This window comes from Theropithecus gelada, chromosome 16 (genome assembly GCF_003255815.1).
Source record: "Theropithecus gelada isolate Dixy chromosome 16, Tgel_1.0, whole genome shotgun sequence".
In the NCBI taxonomy this organism is placed as follows: Eukaryota; Metazoa; Chordata; class Mammalia; order Primates; family Cercopithecidae; genus Theropithecus; species Theropithecus gelada.
In genome coordinates, this window is record NC_037684.1 from 34,054,908 (window position 1) to 34,076,782 (window position 21,875).

Genomic DNA, 21,875 nt, shown 5'->3' on the forward strand with positions numbered 1-21,875 from the left:
CAAACTCCTGACCTCATGATCCACCTGCCTCAACCTCCCAAAGTGCTCCCAGATCTTTTTAAAAGAATGTCCTACTCCAGTGAGGCAGCAGCCATAGTTCCCTGTCTGTTATCTGCAGGGCTGATATGGAGGATTGCAGATGGCACCAAAGAGTTATGATTCCCAAGGTGACTTTGGAAGGCCTACCACCTTGCCTGAAACCCACGATTATAAAGCAGGTCAAAGTTGTATCATCAGATGCTGATGTCAGTGAGAAAATGATGTACCAAAGGGTCATTTTTATAGGAGAGAGGGAAAGGAGAGAAGGTTCAATTGAGGGGTAGGGGACGTGACGGTGGAGCGCCCATGGGTGCTGCAATGGAAGCTTCCCCCAAAAAAGTAATCGTGGGCCAGGCACGGTGGCTCTGGACTGTAATCCAGCACTTTGGGAGGCCGAGGTGGGCAGATCACTTGAGCTCAGGAGTTCAAGACCAGCCTGACCAACAGGGCGAAACCCCATCTCTACTAAAAATACAAAAATTAGCTGAGCGTGGTGGCGTGCACCTGTAACCCCAGCTACTCAGGAAGCTGAGGCAGGAGAATCACTGAAACCCAGGAGGCGGAGGCTGCAGTGAGCCGAGATCCCACCACTGCACTCCAGCCTGGGTAACAGGGCAGGACTCTGTCTCAAAAAAAAAAAAAAAAAAAAAGCAAAAAACAAACAATTGTGAACATACATTGAGCCACCTCAGTGTGTGAGGCATGATGCTGAACACTCTATGCAGGGAGTCATCTCATCTTCACAGCACTCCTATGCTGTGCTGTGCTGTGCTGTGCTGTGCTGTGCTGTGCTATGCTATTCTATTCTATTCTATTTTGAGACAAAGTCTCGCTCTGTTGCCCAGGCTAGAGTGCTGTGGTGTGATCTCAGCTCACCGTAACCTCCACCTCCCAGGTTCAAGCAATTCTCTCCTGCCTCAGCCTCCTGAGTAGCTGGGATTACAGGTAAAAACCACCACACCCAGCTAATTTTTGTATTTTTAGTAGAGACGGGGTTTCACTATGTGGGCCAGGCTGGTTTCAAACTCCTGACCTCAAGTGATCTTCCTGCCTCAGCCTCCCAAAGTGCTGGGATTACAGGCGTGAGCCACGGTTCCCGGCTGACAGCACTCTTACTAAATAAGAGTGGTTAAGAGACTAAATGCAGAGAGGTTACGAAACGCCTAATGGGTCTGGCGTGGTGGCTCATGCCTGTAATCCCAACATTTTGGGAGGCCAAGGTGGGCAGATCACTTGAGCCCAGGAGTTCAAGACCAGCCTGGGCAACATGGCAAGACCCTGTCTCTACAAAAAAGTTACAAAAATTAGCCAGGCATGATGGCGTGTGCCTGTAGCCCCAGCTACATGGGAAGTTTAGGCAGGAGGATCCCTTGAGCCTGGGAGTTCGAGGCTGCAGTAAGCTATGATTGCACCACAGCCTGGGTATGAGAGTGACACCCTGTCTCAAAGAAAAAAAGCAATTGTGGACGCACACTGAACCCTTCTGGTGGGTGAGGCACGATGCCAAACACTGTATGAAGGGAATCATCTCATCTTCACAGCATTCTTAAATAAGCTGCAGAGAGGTTAAGAACGCCCAAAGTCACAGAGCTGGTAGGAGGCAGTGCAAGGATTTGCATCCAGATTTGACACTAACGTGTGGGCCTCACTACGGCTCTATAGTACCCACTTAAATGGAAGTGTCCTTCTCGATTATTTAGTTCATGTGTTAAACTCATTGGTGTTGGCAGCAGATGGTGAGTACTGTAGTTCAGCTTTCTGGAGAAAGCTCGTCAGGCTTCAAGAGAATGTTAAGCATCTGTGATGGTCTGGGAGGGAGGTTCCCTCTCCACCCCTTCACCACTTTACATGAAGCATTTACAGTGTGTGAGTTTCCATGCTAAGGATGATACTTTCATGATGACAGTATCTGAAGGGCAGGTGGGCAGAGGCCAGCAACATGGAATTGAGGGGTCAGTGATGCAGCAATCCAGTGACATTGTTCATTTGCACTCACAGGGGTCTGTCACACGCAGCCCAACTCAACTGGAGTCCTGAGAAGGTGACCAGACCAGGATGGAGGCACAGGAAACTCACCAGAAGTCCCCAGGCATCAGAACAAGGTCGAAGCATCCTGGTGAGCAGATAACACGTGCCCACGGTTTGTGGGAGGAAGTCCTCCAGCAGTTTCTCCTTCCCCTTAGATTTGACCCGGCCTACCTGGGATCATGCAGCTGATTCTCCGGGCCAGGTGCCTCCGGGAGGTGACCCTTCCTGTCCTGGGTTCTGCAGAAGCCAGCAGCTCTGGGCTTGTGCCTATCAAGCACTCTTCTGCCCATTGTATACTCTTGTGGATGCATGGTGGTGTTGACACAGGCCCCGAGTTAAAGGCTCCATGGCTGCCCGTGACAAGACAAAGCAAAAGAAGGCCAGAGTTGCGGCCGGGCGCGGTGGCTCACGCCTGTAATCCCAGCACTTTGGGAGGCCGAGGCGGGCAGATCACAAGGTCAGGAGATGGAGACCACGGTGAAACCCCATCTCTACTAAAAATACAAAAAAATTAGCCGGGCGCGGTTGCGGGCGCCTGTAGTCCCAGCTACTCAAGAGGCTGAGGCAGGAGAATGGCGTGAACCCGGGAGGCGGAGCTTGCAGTGAGCCGAGATCGCGCCGCTGCACTCCAGCCTGGGCAACAGAGAGACTCCGTCTCAAAAAAAAAAAAAAAAAAAGAAGGCCAGAGTTAAACGCGCCCCTTGGGTCTCCTCCTTCACTTCATAAATGGGAAAAGCAAGGTCTAGGCAGGGAAAGGGACTCAGCCAAGACCAGATACATAGTACACTAGCTGGAGTTAGGACTCCCAGCATACCCCGTGGCCTTCTCTAATGAAAGATTTTGCTGCTAGGTTCTTCTTTATCAAGTGTTAGTCACACGTTATCTCTCTCTGTGTTTCTTAAAGCAATTATTCTTTAATATCATTATATATTTAGTAAGTGTTCAAATTTCCAACTGTTTTATGTCAGAAAGCATTTTCTAACATTTTGATTAAATCAAGATCCAAACAAGATGCACACAATATGATTAGTTGATGTCTCTTAAATCTTTTAATCCATAATTCCTCTTTCATCGTTCTCTTTTTCCCTTTATTCTTTTTTTTTTTTTTTTTTTTTCAGATGGAGTTTCGCTCTTGTTGCCCAGGCTGGAGTGCAGTGGTGCGATCTCAGCTCACTACAACCTCTACCTCCCAGGTTCAAGCAATTCTCCTGCCTCAGCCTCCTGAGTAGCTGTGATTACAGGCACCTGCCACCATGCCTGGCTAATTTTTGTATTTTTCATAGAGATGGGGTTTCATCATCTGGGCCAGGCTGGTCTCAAACTTCTAACCTCAAATGATCCACCTGCCTAGGCCTTCCAAAGTGCTGGGATTACAGGCATGAGCCACCACACCCAGCCTTCTTTTATTCTTGAATAAGCCCCATCATGCATCCTGCAGATATCACCCATGGTCTGGATTTTGATTACTGCAAATCCATGATGTCATTTATACGTGTTTCTCTGTCTTCCATATTTCCTATAAGTGGATAGTTGAATCCAGAGGCCTGATCAGATGAAGATTTCGAGTTTTTGGCAAGACTTGTTCTTAGTAGGTATTATGTTCTTCCACAGAAGGCACAGAATGTCTAGCGACTTCCTTTTTGTGACATTAATAACTATTGACATTCAATGTCTAGACCAGTTACTTCACTGGGGGTTAGAAATGGTGATATTCTTTTTTTTTTTTTATGGTGGGGTGGGGAGACAGAGTCTCACTCTATCACTTAGGCTGGAGTGAAGTGGCAAGATCTTGACTCACTGCAACCTCCGCCTTCTAGGTTCAAGCGATTCTCGTGCCTCAGCCACCTGAGTAGCTGAGACTACAGACATGTGCCACCACACCTGGCTAATGTTTTGTATTTTTAGTACAGACAGGGTTTCATCATGTTGCCCAGGCTGGTCTCGAACTTCTGAGCTCAAGCAATCAGACGGCCTCGGCCTCCCAAAGTGCTAGGATTACTGGCATAAGCCACTGTGCCTGGCCCAGAAATGGTAATATTCTAATTCTATCATCCTGTCTTCATATTAGCTGGATTACTTCTAAAGAGAAACTCCTCCTCATTAACTATTCCATTACCTGGAGTCTTATCTCATCAATACTGGGAGGATTCTGGGTACGTGGATTATCCCCACTTCCATGTCAGGCCAGAGGTCAGAGGGGCTGAAGGAACTGTTACCAGCAGAAGAATTGGCTGGCCCCAGTCAACCGACAACATCATAATAAATAATTAAGAAGTGAGGGCTGGGTGTGGTGGCTTACGCCTGTCATCCCAGGGCTTTGGGAGGCCTGAGCGGGAGGCTTGCTTGAGGCCAGGAGTTTGAGGCTGCAGTGGCCTATGGTCACACCATTACACGCCAGCCTACGCAACAGAGTGAGACCCTCTCTCTAAAGAAATTAATAATAAAGTGGTTGTTTTAAGGCCCTAAATCAGGCAGCAGCCCATGTGTGGCAAAACCAGGCCTAGGAGCCCCTGGGTCCTTTCCCTCCCTTCACAGGAGGTCAGACCCGCACAGAGTCACCAAGAGCATGCAGTTCAGCCTCGCCATGTGCAGATGGGGCCACTGAGGACTGGGAGGTGTAGTGACTCATCCAGGCTTGCACACATAACCCAGGTCATGGGCATATCCTTAAAGGAAACTCCTGAAAAGTCCTTGTGATGGGTTTCAGTGTCTTGGCTGGCTGGGCCTGATGTTCTCACTCTAAAGCCCGTACTTGTAAGCACTTGCAGTAGGCCCACCATTTGACCTGATCTTATTTCCTGTGGTATTCTCAATGCTGATAACAGATGCTTGGTAAATATCTGTTGAAATGAGTCAATGAATGAAGGAGCCGTTGTTTCTGTATGTCAGGAACAGGCTGCTCCTGGGGGAGATACTGGAGGCGTTGGGGTATCCAGAAAGCAGCCACCCTGGCAGGCCCAGGGCAGGAGCCAAGGGCACAGGGGTAAGTGGGAAGCAGGGAGTGAGAGGCCAGCAGCAGAGCCCAATCCAGGAAAGCAAGCAGAGTGGGAGGCCTGCCATCCACCCTGGCAAGGGACCAGCCGAGGAACAGGATCCTGCTGGGTGGGGAGGCAGCATGGACGGGGTTCCAGCAGGTAGCAGGGGCCAGCCACTGAGCTGGGCCAAGGGCAGAACTCCAGTTGCAGGATGGAGCAGGCCAGACCCCTCCTCCTTACACTGGGCAGGTGACCAAGGCAGGAACTCAGGCCCAAGGAGCAAATCCTACTGTATCAGGTAGGATTCAGTTGGGTTGAGAAGAATGAAAACCCTCAAATATCATTGGCTCAAACAAGTTCGAAGCTCAGTTTCTCTCTCATGTTTAGCTGTCCTGAGGGAGTCATTCCAGAGCCAACAGGGTGCTCCATGATGCAAAGGGAGAGGGGACCCAGGCTCCTGTCTTACTGCTCTGCTAACCACAAACATGACTTCTACCCCATGGTACAATATGGCGGCTGGAGCTTGGCCTTTCCATGCTGTATTCTAGGTATCAGGAAGGAGTATGGGAAGGAGAAGAATACTCTCCGTTTTTTTACAGCAATTCCCAGAATTGCACAGACTGCTTTATTTACATTCTTTTGGCCAGAACTGAGTCACATGGCCATACCTAGCTGCAAAGGGGGGCTGGAAATGTTGGTTTCCTTTCACATATTCATGAGCCTAGCTAAAAATCAGGACCTGTAGCTGAAGAACAAGAGAATGTACCTGTAGTGACTCAAATTATGACACAAGGCAGAAGTCACCCAGAGAACTCACAGTTCAGGCCAAGGGTGCTCGACTGAAGCCGTTTACACCTCTGCTGCCCTAGGTCCTGGGGCTTAGGCAGGATGGGGTCATAGGACTCCCACTGTGGGAGGGAGGGGCCGTGCAGCTTAACCACAGTGCCTGGCTGTCCGAGTACCTGCAACCACAGCAACAGTGGGTATTGTTTGGGGGAGTAGGAGGACAGTCTCACTCTGTCACCCACACTGGAGGGCAGTGGCTTGATCTCTGCTCACTGCAACCTCTACCTCCCAGGATCAAGCAGTTTTCCCATCTCAGCCTCCCCAGTAACTGGAACTACAGGCGCACACCACCATGCCTGGCTAATTTTTTGTACTTTTAGTAGAGACGAGGTTTCACCATGTTGCCCAGGCAGGTCTCAAACTCTTGGACTCAAGCAATCCACCCACCTCGGCCTCCCAAAGTGCTGGGATTACAGGTGTGTATACTGCTTCCTTTTAGAAGTAGGACCCTTCTTCGAATGAAACTTAATAAGACTCATATAAGCAACAGATAAGAAGTCATTCTGTTATCATAAGTATATTTTATAAATTCATTGTAGAACATCTAAAAAAATACAGAGAAGCAAAAAGAAAAAAAAATCAAAATCTCTCCTAGTCCCAGACTACAGAGATGGCCACTATCAGTGTTTTGGCATATATTTTCATACATGTGAGTGTGTTTGCATGTGTGTGTAGAAACTTACCAGAAAGGAGTCACATGCTACACATTGTTAGAAAATCTTCTTTATCTTCACTTAATAATATGTAGTGGCCATCTTTGTGTGTCATTAAGTATTCTTTTTTTTTTTTTTTTTCTGAGATGAAATTTCACTCTTGTCGCCTAGGCTGGAGTGCAATGGCACAATTTCGGCTCACTGCAACCTCTGTCTCCCAGGTTCAAGCGATTCTCCTGCCTCAGCCTCCCAAGTAGCTGGGATTACAGGTGCCCACTACCACACCTGGCTAATATTTGTATTTTAGTATAGACGAGGTTTTACCATGTTGACCAGGCTGGTCTCAAACTCCTGACCTCAGGTGATCCTCCCACCTTGCCCTCCCAAAGTGCTGGGATAATAGGCGTGAGCCACCGCACCTGGCCTCATTAAATATCCTTCTACAACAGTGGTCCTGCATTAGAACCCCTGGAGAAGCTTTAAAAATAGCAATGCCTGGGTTCCACCCCTAGAGTCAAATTTAATTCATCTGGGGTGGCCTGAGCTTTGGAATTTTTAAAACTCCCCAGATAGTTTCAGTATGCAGTCAAACCTAAGCGCTGCTGAACTACACATTTTTTTTTTTTTCCCGAGATGGAGTCTTGTGCTGTTGCCCAGGCTGGAGTGCAGTGGCGCAGTCTCGGCTCACTGCAACCTCCACCTTCCGGGTTCAAGTGATTCTCCTGCCTCAGCTTCCTGAGTAGCTAGGATTACAGGTATGTACCACCACACCCGGCTAAGGTTTTTTTTTTTTTTTTTTTTTTTTTTTTAGTAGAGATGGAGTTTTGCCATGTTGGCCAGGCTGGTCTCGAACCCCTGACTTCCGGTGATCCACTCACCTCAGCCTCCCAAAGTGCTGGGATTACAGGCATGAGCCACCACACCCAGCCAGCATTATTTTTAAACAAGGGCCTTGCATTCCATTTGCTGAAGGGATGGGTTGTAATTTGATCAATCCACTTTTCTTGGACATTTTGGTTGGTTCCAATTTTTATATCATTATAAACCAGGAATTAGCAAACGTTTTTCTGTAAAGAGCTAGCTGGCATTTGTTTTGGCCTTTGCAGGTCACAAGTTCTCTGTTACAACTACTGAATTCTGCCGTTATGGCAAAAAATCAGCCACAGACAATGCAAACATGAATGCACATGGCTGTGTTTCAATCAGATGTTATCTAGAAAAACAGGTGGTGGTCAGATCTAGCCTGTGAGCCATGGTTTACTGAACCAACTCTGTGTAAACATTGTGTAGTACATCTTCATGAAGCTAAACCTTCTAGGATGAAATGATCTTTTTCTTGTGACAGTGGTTTTATACTGTTTATTTATTTATTTATTTATTTATTTTATTTTATTTTATTGAGATGGAGTTTCACTCTTGTTGCCCAAGCCGGAGTGCAATGGCGCAATTTCAGCTCACTGCAACATCTGCTTCCTCAGTTCAAGCGATTCTCCTGCCTCAGCCTCCTGAGTAGCTGGGATGACAGGCATGCGCCACCACACCTGGCTAACTTTTTTGTATTTTTAATAGAGACGAGGTTTCACCATGTTGGCCAGGCTGGTCTCGAACTCCTGACCTCAGGTGATCCACCCACCTCAGCCTCCCAAAGTGCTGGGATTACAGGTGTGCACCACCGCGCCTGGCCTATACGGTTTCTTTTTAGAAGTAGGACCCTTCTTCAAATGAAACTTAATAAGACTCATATAAGCAACAGGTAAGAAGTCATATAAAAATATTTTTTAAATTCAAATATGCAGTATTTAGAAGACCAGTTAGGGGTCTTCTAGACTAGTGAGATGTCATCTCAAGATGACATCTCAGAAGATGACAACTATAGTTTTAAATCAGCCTCAGCACCAGTGACATTCAAATCAAAGTTTTGCAGAACTAGCAAAGCACCTGTGTAAAACCCCAGAGTTCCACCGGGAACACAATTTGAAAATCATTGCAATAGGATAAATTCCTGGAGTGGAATTGCTGGAGCAAAGGGCCTGAACCTTTTAAAAGCAGTTTGTGGCCAGGTGCAGTGGCTCACACCTGTAATCCCAGTACTTTGGGAGGCCAAAGCGGGAGGATTGCTTGAGGCCATGAGTTCAAGATCAGCCTGGCCAACATGGTGAAACCCTGTCTGTACTAAATATATGAAAATTAGTTGGGTGTGGTGGCGCATGCCTGTAATCTCAGCTTCTTGGGAGGCTGAGGCACAAGAATTGCTTGAATCTAGGAGGTGGAGGTTGCAGTGAGCCGAGATTGTGCCACTGCACTCCAGCCTGTGCAACATAACAAGACTCTATCTTAAAAAAAAAAAAAAAAAAAGCATTTTGTGTTTGTTGTAGACTTGTCCTACAGAAAGAGAGAAATAAACGTGTTTCTAATACTGAAATGAGTGTGAACACCTGCCTGTATCCAGCTGGCCTTGACAGGTGAACACCCTGGACACTGGTTCCTGGTGTGCTGTGAACGATGTCCTTCCCTTGTCTTACCCCTTACAACGACTGGGGGAAGATCCTTCAAGATTCTCACATTGTACATGCTCAACAAAGCTTTCAACAACATCAATAGTATGATCACTTTATTCTTGGCTTAAGGACAGTGGCAAAGGTCTTTATGACATGTTATCAGGTGAATTACATAGGACCTTTTGTGTAACTGATAAAAAGTTATCTTGAGGTAGCTGAAGCCATAAAGGGGGATTTAATTTAATACCTTATGACACCAAACTACAGGAGGGTTCAGGGTTCTAAATGCTGGGGCTTTCTTTCACTATTGTTTTGACTCTTCTATGTCTGGCACTTCACCAGTTCTGTCGCAGGCAGGTTTTCTCTATCTTTCCACTGTGGAGAGGAATATAATAGGCCTGCATCCCTATAGCCTTGTCACTGGACACAATAGAGCTCTTTTCCAGCAGCTCCATGTAGAAATTCTCAGGGAAGTTTTCAGATTGGCCCATTTTGGCTTATCTTTTAATTGTTCCTTATGGTGTAAAAACAACCCCAAAACGGAATGGCTTAACAATAACCATTTAATTATTTCTCATGATTCTGTGGGATTTTGGGCTCAGCTCCAGAGCTCTGCTGGTCTCTGTCATTCATGGGATGGGAGTGCCCAAAATAGTTTCCCTAAATGTCAGGCACCGTGGCGAGGATGGCTAAAAGCTAGGAACTTGCCCTGTTCACATGCTGTCTCTAAATAGCCAGCCTGGGCTTCTTGGCACGGCAGCTGGGTCCCAGAAGTGAGTGTTTTAGGAGGACCAGCCCCATCGTGCAAGCACTCATCAAGCCTCTGCTTACATTACGCCTTCAATTGTCCCACTGGCCAAAGACAATCACATAGCCAAGCCCAGCATCACTGTGGGGGTGACGATACAAGAGTGTGATACCTGGGGTCAGGGGCCTTGGTGGCCACCAACCAGCCTGTCGTGGGTCACATCCCTGTCCCTGAGCTAATCATCGAGGTCAGGCAGAAGAGTACTAAGACTGGCCCAGCCTCAATCATGCATTCCCTTATATCTGGGGGGCAGGGGAATTGGCAGGTTCTACCTTAACTGGTTGGGATGGGGAAGAACGATTCCTCAAAAGAAAGCAGGTGATGTTTAGAGCAGACAAAACAATAAACACCTGCTTCCCCAGGGGCCAGGTGTCTTCACAATTCTGAGCACAACTCAGCCAGAGCCAACCTGCCTTGTGTTTGTGTCTCCCCCTCCCCACCACCCGTGGGATCTGTTCGAAGGGGGTAGTCCCCAGCACTTGTCCTGACCTGAATATGTTTCTATTTCCTGCCTTCTTCACAGACCCTGAAGCAGGTGACAGGAGTCCCTACAACATGTCCTGTCCTTCACCGGGAAGGCATCTGACTAGCATGCCTGCTCAAAAGTCCTCCACCTCGCAGAATCCGCATAGAGTCCTTGGCTACACTAGCAGAGTCTGGAAATGATTGCCCATGCTCGAGGAGCGGCTGGCATTGTGAAACTGCTCAGGGACAGAGTGAAGCACTCATTTCCGGTGTTCTGTTGACCTGCAGCCACAGTGTCCCCTCTGGGCGCCCACCACATGCTATGTCTCCCTCTATTCGCACCTTCTCACAGCTTATCCTCTAGTTTCTCTACTTGTCTTCCTCACCAGACTGAGCTCCTTGAAGACAGAGACTGGCTTTCGCCGCGATTTCCCAGCACTTAGCTGGACCTGGCACACAGCGGATGCTCAGTGCATGTTCAGTGAATGGGTGAACAAGCTGATGACTTCTAAACCTTTATCTCCAGCCCCAGGGTCCCTCTTCTAAGTTCTCCAACCGTGCTTCCAACTGTCTGCCTGACACTGTCACATGCACATCCCATGGTCACCTCAGACTCATCATGTTCAACCCTGAGCCCCTCAACCCCACCCTGGCCCGACCACTCCGCTCACTTGTTCACTCCCAGTGAAGGCCAGAAATCTGGAACCATTCCTCAGGTCCACAGGCTCCAGAATCCCCTCCCCCTTTCTACTCTTTGCCTGCCTTTGTTCATGTTCATCATTGCCTTTTTAAAAAATTGAGGTGAAATACACGTAACATAAAATTAACTTTGAAAGTGAACAATGTATTGGCAATTTTGGCAATTTGTGCATTCACAATGTCGGACCATCACCACTTCCAAAACATTTCAGCACTCCAAAAGGAAACCTTGTACCCATCCAGCAGTTGTACCCCACTCACCTCTCTCCCCAGCCCCAGCAACCACCAATCTCAGTTCTCTCTCTTCGGATTTACCTTTTCTGGGTATTTCATACAAATGAAATCATATGTTATTTTTTGAGTCTGGCTTCTTGCACTTAACATAATGTGTTTGCTTGTTTGTTTGTTTGTTTTTTGAGACAGTCTTGCTCTAGTTGCCCAGGCTGGAGTGCAGTGATGTGATCTCAGCTCACTGCAACCTCCACCTCCCAAGTTCAAGCAATTGTCTTACCTCAGCCTCCCGAGTAGCTGGGACTATAGGCGTGTGCCACCATGCCTGGCTAATGTTTGTATTTTTAGTAGAGACACAGTTTCACTGTGTTGGCCAGGCTGGTCCCACACTCATGACCTCAGGCGATCTGCCTGCCTCGGCCTCCCAAAGTGCTGGGATTACAGGCATGAACCACCGCACCTGGCCTTAACATAACGTTTCTGAAGTTCATCCACATTATTAAAGCATGTGTAAGTATATGCTATAAGATTTATAGCATGCATATGTACCTCACTCCTTTCTATGAATAATTTTCCATTGTATGGATAAACCACATCTTGCCTATCCCTTCATCCAGTGATAAATATCTGGGCTGTTTCCACCCTTTGGCTGTTGTGAATAGTGCTGCTGTGAACATGCATGTGTGTGTATTTGCTGGAGTGCCAGTTTTCAGTTCTTTGGGTGTATACTTAGAGTGGGGTCGCTCGTCAGTGCCTTTTGCCTTGTCTATTGCAGTAGCCCCCAAACCGGCCCCCTAGAGCCAGTCCACTCTGTCCTCCCTACGGTTGCAAGAGTGTTCACCGTCTTCCTTTCTTTTTCAAAAAATACAATTTTATTTCTTATTGTAAAATCTATTGTCAATTGTTTTGTGCAAAAAAGAGTTGCTTTATTTTTAATCTGGGGAGATGTAAATGCCAGGCTGATCGTGTGTCTCCTCTGTGTTTTGGATGAAGTCCTGAGCGTCCTGGCACCCACGTGCCTCTTTAGCCATCTCTTCTGATGCTCTTCCTCACTGCCTCCCCATGCCTGTTCCCCTGCAACTACAGTTATTATTATTATTATTGTTATTTTTGAGACGGAGTCTCACTCTGTTGCCCAGGCTGGAGTGCAGTGGCACCATATTGGCTGAAGGCAATCTCTGTCTCCCGAATTCAAGCAATTTTCCTTCCTCAGCCTCCCGAGTGGCTGGGATTACAGGTGTGCACCACCATGCTCAGCTCATTTTTGTATTTTTAGTAGAGACAGTCCACCGTGTTGGCCAGGCTGGTCTTGAACTCCTGACCTCAAATGATCTGCCCACCTTGGCCTCCCAAAGTGCTGCGATTACAGGTGTGAGCCACCACGCCTGGCCTGCAACTACAGTTATACACTCCTCTAGCCTCTGAGTCACTGGAGCTGCTATTCCTCTGTGGGACTGCCCTTCCTGCCCTTCCAGTCTGATCTATCCCACTTACCTTCTCTGACTCAGCTCTCCTTGTCACTGTTCCCCCCAGCAGGTCACACATACGTGAAAGTGGCCAGGATCACTGTGTCCAGGACAGAAGGAAAAGGAAGACCCACACAGGATGCAGTTAGGTCTCACTGATTGACCATAAGCAGCACTGGTTTTACCTCTCACTTTTTGCAGTCTCAGATAGTCCCCACAGTGTCTAAGCTAAACAGGGAACCACCAACCCACCCAAGCTCCGTCATTAGGAGTTGGCATCTTGCTGCATTCCCTTGTTGTGACGGCTGGCAGTGAGGCTTGTGAACAAATGGGCAACCCAGAAGGAGCTTTCTCTTCCTTTTTCCTTCCTCCAGGCTTCTTCTTTCTACTCGGGCAGCCAGATGCTTTAGAGCTTAATTACACCCTACAGTTGGAAGTGCAGAATGTCAGAGCTGTAAAGGAAGGGCCTTATTATAAATAATAGCTGCTAGCATTTATTGAGCACTTACTCTGTGCCAGGCACTGCGCCAGGCCCGTTTCCAGGCAGTACCTTGTTTAACCTTCCCAACAATTCTAGGAGGCAGTTACCATCATCATCCCTGGTCTATAGGGAAGGAAACTGAGGCTGGGGGAAGCTTCAGGGCATTTCCCAAACTGTGCTAAATGGTACATAGTGTCACAAAATATTAGTCGGGGTTGGCAAAAAAGGATTCCATTGACAAATGCTGAATCCCACATCCCCCCTCACCCCACCCCTGGGGAAGTTCACAATGTACATCCACATACTAAAGGTCCTGAGAAGTCCTACAGCAATGAAACCTGTTTAGGTCAATGTCTCTTCTGTTGCAGACCTCACAGAACTACTTATCCAAAGAGCACACTTTGGAGAACATTGGTATTGACCAACTTTCTCATTTTACAGATGGGATACCAGAGGCCCAGGCAGTACTTTTGGGGTAGACAAGGGACAGACCTTCAGCTCCTCACTGTCTTCAAGCTCACAAGAAGCATAGAGGGGAAGAAGACAGACGAGGGCCCATCTGGCCTACCTGTTTTTGTAAATAAAGCTTTTTTGAAGGTGTTCTGATTAGGCTCCCATAGTTAATGGATGAGCCAATGGAAGCCCAGAAAGGATGGTTGTCTTGTCCAATGTCACACAGCCAATTAGGAGCAGAGGCAGAAGTAGATCATAGATGTCCAAAATCCAGGTATTCTGTTGGGATGTGAGCTCCATGTCACCTGGGATACCTGTCTCACTCTCCACTGTATAGAACTTACCCAGGCACTGTTCCCTTTCTGCTACTGCGTAGACACCCAACCTGCAAGGCATTTCTTTAAATTTTCTTTTTTCTTTTTTTTTTTTTTTCGATGGAGCCTTGCGTTGTCTCCCAGGCTGGAGTGCAGTGGTGCGATCTCAGCTCACTGCAACCTCCGCCTCCCAGGTTCAAGCAATTCTCTTGCCTCAGCCTCCTGAGTAGCTGGGATTACAAGGCGTGCACCACCACGCGCAGCTAATTTTTGTATTTTTAGTAGAGACAGGATTTCACAATGTTGGTCAGGCTGGTCTCAAACTCCTGACCTTTTGATCCACCCGCCTCAGCCTCCCAAAGTGCTGGGATTACAGGCATGGTTGGCCTGAACTGCCTGGGTACTCCCCTCTGCCTTCAACCTCTGTAGGTAAACTGAGCAGGGGCCAACCTCAAAGTCTCTTAGGGGTCAAGGGCTGAACAGGACAATCCATGTTTATTTTAATTCTGTGCCAGATGCAGTAAAACATAATTAACTTTCCCTCTGCCAATTTGAAACGTGAGATCATTTGGACAGGAACTGGGCAAACGGGCAGAAGGCAACCTTTGCCCGTTCCAGGAAGAGTGTGCCAAACAAATGAAGAGTGTAAACAGGGTCCTGGGGGTTTGTTTAAAACCAATTCAGAAAATAAATGATGTCCAAAGGCTCTTGGGCCTCCCTGAAGTACACTGTCGTACAGTGGTCATCTATTTACATTTTTCTGAAGGCATCTGGGTGGTTTACAGTTGAATATGCAAATCAAATCATTCTTACCTCTTCATTAAAATGGCTCATACGAAGAACACTTGTTGACAAATGTGAACAATTTAAAATCTCTGCAGATTTAAGCATTTTCTTTCTGGTGGGTCCATCCAGCAAGTGATACTAATTAGGAGCTTTTATTAACCTTGAGATCTGGAGGAGGGGGACTTCTTACTGACTCTGGATGGCTCAGGCATGCCAGAGGGCTAAAGGTTCATCTAGAAACAGCTGCAGAGACAGCAGAGCATAAAGCTCTGGGTGGCAGCTCTTCCTGGGGCAGCCGGACTGCCCAGATGGCCCTTCCAGAGCTGGGAAATGCAGACTTGTCCCTGAGGTGGAGGGTAAAAATAGTCCCGTGTGGGTGGTGGCTGGGCCCAGAGGCACTGGCTTCCTTTTCTCTAGAGCAGGGGGAGGCAGTCAGTTGACAGACTCGCCCTTAGGCTCCTAAGCCCCTCTAAACCCAGGCTCGGGGGAGTCTCTCCCCAACAATGAAGCAGCCCCACCCCCACCCCCACCCCCAACACATACACATATGGAAGTGCTGGAAAGAGTTTGAGCTTAGTTGTAAGGTAACTAAGGATTTAAATCCTGGCTGTGCTATTACCAGCTCCATGACCTGGGACAAGATCCTTCTCCTTTCCAGGCCTCTGTTTTCTCATCTGTCGACTTGTTTCTTTCTACAAGTCTTGCTGTGAAGATTAAATAACAGTGAGAGCCGACATGTTTCACTCTGTAACCTCACTCTTCTGTCCCTCTCCCTTCCATCCAGGTCCTCACCTTCTAGCACATTCTTCAAGAGTGACTCTGAGGCAAGCCAGCCGCCATGTCATGAGGACACCCGAGCAGCCCCATGGAGAGGTCCGATGGCGAGGAACAGAGGATCCCCCTGGCGATAGCCAATGACGAACAGAGGCCTCCCAACAGCCATGTAAGGGGTCACCTTGGAAGCCAATGGCCCCTCCCTACTCAGGCTTTTACATGACCGCGGTCCTGGCCAACGCCCTGACGCCAACCTCATGAGAGACCATGAGCCAGAGCCGCCCACCTAGGCTGCTTCTAGGTTCCTGACCCTCAGAAACCATGTGAGATCATAAATGTTTGCTCAATTTGAGATATTTGTGATGCAGCAATAAATAACAAATACACTTACCTTTCAAGGTTATTGTAAGAATTAAGAGTTAATACACATCAAACTACAACCAAACTTGCTGGGACCAGAGGCTCAAGAAAGGGCAGACAGGGCCGGGCGCAGTGGCTCACGCCTGTAATCCCAACACTTTGGGAGGCCGGGGTGGGAGGATCACCTGAGGTCAGGAGTTCGAGACCAGCTGGCCAACATGGTGAAACCCCGTGTCTACTAAAAATACAAAAATTAGCCAGGCGTGGTGGTGGATGCCTGTAATCCCAGCTACTCGGGAAGCTGAGGCAGGAGAATCACTTGAACCTGAGAGTTGGAGGCTGAAGTGAGCAGAGATCATGCCACTGCACTCCAGCCTGGGCGACAGAGTGAGACTCCATCTCAAAAAACAAAAAACAAAAACAAAAACAAAAAAGAAGAAGAAGAAGAAAGGGCAGACAGAAACCACAGAAGGAGGAGTGGTTAGCTGGGTCCAGGCCAGGTGGGGTCCTGCTCCTGACGTGGATGGGTCTGGGAGACCAAATATGCAAATGGACAATGGCCAGACCACACATGAAAATAGAACTCTGCCCCAAAACCTGCAGCAACAGCCCGGGAAGCCAAAGAACAACCCCGCAGCAATCAGCCCCAAATGGCCAGGACTTGATGGTAACTGACAGCTTCCCTAATTTTGTCCCCACTTCCAATTCAGGACAAACTGGAGAAAGCCAAATATGCTCCCCTAACCAATTACTTAGGGTGCCCCTCTTCTAATGAGCCCAACTGTAACTTTCCTGCACCACCAACAGGACGTACCTGAAGCCTTCCCCTTTTCCACTATAAAGGCTTCCCCCTCTGCCTGCCTTTGAGTCTCCACGAAAAGCAAGTGACAGTGGCTGGCTCCCTTACTGTAGCAGGCTCTGAATAAATAGCCTTTGCTTGCTGTCATTTGGGTGGTCTTTGTTTATGTCCACAAGCCCAAGGTCTCTCTCTCCCTTCCTGCTCCCAGGTCAAAGACGTCTTTGTCCCTTCCCAGTACCTCCCCCAGGGATGATGGAAGAGAGGGGCACGGGGATAATGAAGAGCGTGGCTTTGGAACAGGACAGATCTGGGCTGAAATTCTGGCTCTGATACTTAACTAGCTGCGTGATCTTGAGTAAGTCAGTTAAACACTCAGTGTCGCTGTTTCCTCATGTCAAGGGGACAGTCCGGCAGAACCCAAAGGCTGGTGTGAGAATTCAGGGAGGTAATGTATTTAATGCCCTGGACATGTAATAGGTGCTTAATAAAGGAGAGGTCAGCCATCATGCCAGCCTCTTCACAACTCGCTGGAGTGGGCAGGCTCCCATTCTGCATCCTCACTCAGCCCACCCCTTTCCTTTACATCAGGCAGTCTGACTTCATCTGGATGCAATCAAGGTACGGACTCCAAGTCCAGGGTATAGCAAAAGCCAGGGATTGGTTTCAGACCAAGGATATAACTGAACATTTCTCTACGGAAATCCAGCTGGGCCAAAGCAGAGGACAGAATGTTCAGGCCAGACACCTGCTGACTCCCTGTTCTGTCCTGGCTTTGAGGGGTGATCAGGGCAGGGAGAGTGTTGCTCAGAAAACTGCATGCCTTTGCGCCAGGCCAGCTTTCCCAGGACTGAGGAGCATGAGCCAGGTAGTTTCCCAGTCTGGGGTGTCTGTGTGTGCCTCAGTTTCTTCATCTTTAAAGTGATAATTTTGCCAGGCACAGTGGCTTACACCTGTAATCCCAACACTTTGGGAGACTGAGGTGGTAGATCATCTGAGCCCGGGAGTCCGAGGCCATCCTGGGCAACATAGTGAGGCCCTGTCTCAACAAAAAATAAAATAAAAAATTATGGTGGCACATGCATGCCTGTGGGCTCAGCTACTCAGAAAGTTGAGGTAAGGGGATCACTTGAGCCAGGTGATCGGGGCTAAAGTGAGTTGTGATCGTGCCACTGCACTCCAGCCTGGGCAACAGAGCGAGATCCTGTCTCAAAATAAAAATAAAATAATAAAATAATAATTTTAATGACTTACCAGGATATACACACAAATAATGAGTATCAGGATGGGTATGGGTGTCTTAGTCTGCTTTGTGCTGCTATAACAGGATGCTTGTTATAAAGAGGGCAATTTATAGATAGAAATTAATTTCTCACAGTCTAGGGGCTGGGAAGTCCAAGATCAAGTGACCAGCATGTGGTGAGGGCCTTCTTTCTGCATTATAACATAGCAGAAGACATCACATGCCAGAAAGAGAAGAGACAGAAAGAGAACGAGGGCTGGAACTCATCCTTTTGTAAAGAACCCACTCCTGAGACAATGGCACTAATCTATTCATGAGGGTGGTGCCCCCGACCCAAACAATGGCAGCATCACGCCCGCCCCACCTCCCAACACCTCCACATTGGGGATCAAGTTTCCAACAGATAAACTTGGGGATACATATTCAAACCATAACAGGGAGCAGAGGCTCTGTGATGCCTGTGTGTGGGGGCATCCTGAATCCCTTCACTCCAGTTTGCCAAGCCCTTTCCACCCCCTTGTCTCCCACTTCACTGTCACTACCGGAATTCAAGTCTCCAGGCAGCATCTTTTGCCTGCATTATTGCAATAACAAAGTGTTGTCCTTACTCTCCTGCAACGATCAAAGCATACAAATTAACATACGGGTGGGAAACCACCCCTGCCCCTTCCCTACTCAGGCAAAGACTTAAAATAATGATAACGATGTCGGGGGTGGGGAGCCCCCTTTCGCCACAGAGCATGATTGTACACTAGTATATTTCTGGAGAGCAATTTAGTAGGAAGTACTGTTTGATTCTACAGGTACCATTTTTCAAAATGTCATCTAAATAAAAATCAGTTCTGGCACAAATACTTTGTTACAAGGCTCCTTACGGTAATATTGTTTCTGATGAAAGAAAAAGAAAAGAAATGAAAAGAAAAGAAAGAAGAAAGGAAGGAAGGAAGGGAGGAAGGAGAGAAGGAAAGGGAGAAAGAGGAAGAAGGAAAGAAAAACTCAGACATCCAACAGGAAGCTTGGTTAAATAAATTGTGTAATCCATACCTTAAAATGCCATTCCTTCACTAAAAATGATGTTGTAGATCAGTAGTTTGTGCATCACGTGGGAACTGTTAGAAATGCACATTCTGGGGCCCCTTCCACATCTGATTCAGAAACTCCTGGGGTTGGTGGTCGGGGCGTGGGGAGTGGGGGGCAGGAGGTGGAAGCAATCTGGGTTTTAATAAACCCTCCAAAGCAATTAAGAGCCATAGTTGTAGACGACCATCGCTATGGAAAGTTACACTGTTAAGTGAGGAAAGGTTAGGAGGCAGTAAGCAGGAACAGTGCATCCCCATATCTGTTATCTAGAGAGAGGCACAAATAGAAAAAGTCTGGGAGGAGTTTATACCCAGATGATAACATCGACACTCTCTAGGAAGCAGGATTATAAGGTTTTAGAGTAATTTTGGTAATTCATGTTTTCTAACTAGTCTACAATGACTACGTTTGTGTAAAACGGAAAGGAAAAAAAACCCAGTAATTTATTTTTTAATTAAAAAAAAAAAGGTAAATGGGACCAAGTTGGGAGGGTGTAGGGAAGGAGACAGAGAGCCCGCCTCGCCGCGACAGCTTTCACCCTGGGAAAGCTGGGAGGCAGGACCGCCCAGGAGACCCGGGGCCAGTGGGGTGGGCAGCGCCAGGAGTCCCGGCGACTCCTCTGATGGCTAGCAAGGCTTACAAGGGTTTAAATAATAAGCGAAGAGAGTCAGGGCAGACTTCCGGAATAACTTCACTGCTAAGGGTATCAAATCCTGGAACGGGCACCTTGGAGAGATTTTCTAGACAAGAACGGACAGCGGGTGCCAGGAGGGGGTGGAGTTTCGCCGGCCAGAGGACAGAGGCTGCCGGATCTCCCGACCCCCTCCGGCACCGGGACTCCGGGGAGGCTGCGCCCGCGGCAGGATTCCCGCCCCTCGGAGATGTTGCAGGGACCGGCGGGGCGGGGCCGGGCCGGGCCGTTGCTAGGGGAGGGGCGGCCGGGCGTGCGAGGAACCCAGCGGGCGACCGCGACGCACACTAGGTTCTCCGGCTCCAGCTCCTGCGCCGCCTGTTGCTCGCTCCTCCGGGCGGCCGCTTCCCGCCCGGTGCGCAGGAGTAGGCGGCCCGAGAGCGCGCAGGGAGCCTCCCGCTTTCGTCCCCTCCCCGCACTGCACGAGCGGATCGGAGGGGCCCCGAGTGTCCCTGAGAGCGCGGACGCGGGCGAGCAGCCCAGTGCACCCGGGACTGCGCGCCGAGACCCCCGGCGCCGCGCCGCGATGAATGCGACCTTCCTGAACCACAGCGGCTTGGAGGAGGTGGGCGGCGTGGGAGGCGGCGCCGGGGCAGCCCTGGGGAACCGCACCCACGGGCTGGGCACGTGGCTGGGCTGCTGTCCCGGGGGCGCACCGCTGGCCGCCAGCGATGGAGTCCCCGCGGGGCTGGCGCCAGACGAGCGCAGCCTGTGGGTGTCACGGGTGGCGCAGATCGCCGTGCTCTGCGTGCTGTCGCTTACCGTGGTCTTCGGCGTCTTCTTCCTGGGCTGCAACCTGCTCATCAAGTCCGAGAGCATGATCAACTTTCTGGTGCAGGAGCGCCGGCCCTCCAAGGACGTGGGTGCCGCCATCCTGGGGCTGTACTGAGCGCCATCTGGGCCCGCCCTCGCCAGCGCTGCTGCAAGAAGGACCCCGGAGACCCGGACCCTCGCCCGGCTCTCTCTGCGCTCTGCCGCTGCCTCCGGGCTGGCAGCTACGTGCCTGGGGCGCCAGGGCGGGGACGCGGCGAGACTCTCGGCGGGGGCGCGGAAAGGGACTTGGACGCCTGGCTCCGTCCTGTGTGCGCTGCAGCGTTGCGGGGTGGGAGAGTGGGGGATGAGGGTTCTTACCAGTTTTTGTTGTTGTTGTTGTTTGTTTTTTAAGACGTTCGGGACAGGGTGGAAGTGGGTGTGGGGATGCAATTTGGGACTGCGGTCGCTCGCGTGGGAGTTTTGTGTGTACGTTGGTGCGGGTGGTTTCGGAGCAGGGTGCGGGGAGAGTGGGTGAAGATGTGAAGCGTCAGAGTCGCTAAGCTTGTTGGCCTGATTTTGCGTTTGGAAAGAAATCTTGTAATAAAACTGCAGCCGTAGGGCTTCAGGCAGCTTCCCCCCCCCGCGCCTGTGGGGTGTGTGTGTGTTGCGGGGCCGAGGGCATGTACCCTCCTGGCGGACCCTTTGAGCCCCTTGGGAGATATCTAGTCCCTGCGTGGACGCCTGACTGGGGAGCCCACAGGGCAGGTCAGGGGATCCTGGGGCTTCACGCCGAGGCCAGAGCGAGGAAAGGGAAAGGGAATCGTTTTCTAAGGCCAACAGCGGAGAAGGCAGGTCCTGTGGGACAGCCAGACAGCTGGTGAGATTAATTAAATCACTGGATATATGAGTCTTCTATGAGATGAAACAAAATCAGTCAGCTGAGTCCAAAACGGAGAAAACGTGAACAAGGAAAACTCAATTTGGCAGAGGGGAAAAACTAGATCTAATTAAAAGTTTAATTATAAGGCCAAAAGCCCCTTCTAAGTGCTTGCTTTGTCCCTACCCTTATAGCGGGCAGGTGAGTAGACGGAAGAAACCCCCTTGTTGCATCCTGTAGGGGTGGGGGTTGGCAGCTTTGTGGTGAGGAAGTCCCAGAATGTTTATTATAAAATGGAGAAAATGGCCTCCAAGCGCAGTTGCCTGCAGGGGACTTGGAGCCTCCCATTACAGGATGCCCCAGCTGCCCAGAAACCCACGCCTCCTGCAGGTGCTAACTTCCCTTGCAGCAGTGTGGAGCAGCAAGAATTGACTACTCCCTGGCGGACAGGGAGAGGACAGCTCTGCTCTCTGGAAGTGGGGGACAGGGGGACCTGGGGACACCGCAGGAGAGAAGGCTGGGCTTTCTGGCCTATGTATCCCCTACCACCCTTTGTCCT

General features: G+C 49.3%; 1 protein-coding gene across 1 annotated transcript; it reads left to right on the top strand.

The window, feature by feature from the left end:
- Positions 1-19,949: 19,949 nt before the first annotated feature.
- RPRML (reprimo like) lies at positions 19,950-21,079 on the top strand. The gene has a single exon (XM_025361155.1). It carries the CDS (start codon positions 20,213-20,215, stop codon positions 20,573-20,575), a length of 363 nt encoding a protein of 120 aa, XP_025216940.1. The 5' UTR covers positions 19,950-20,212; the 3' UTR covers positions 20,576-21,079.
- The last annotated feature ends 796 nt before the right edge of the window (positions 21,080-21,875 follow it).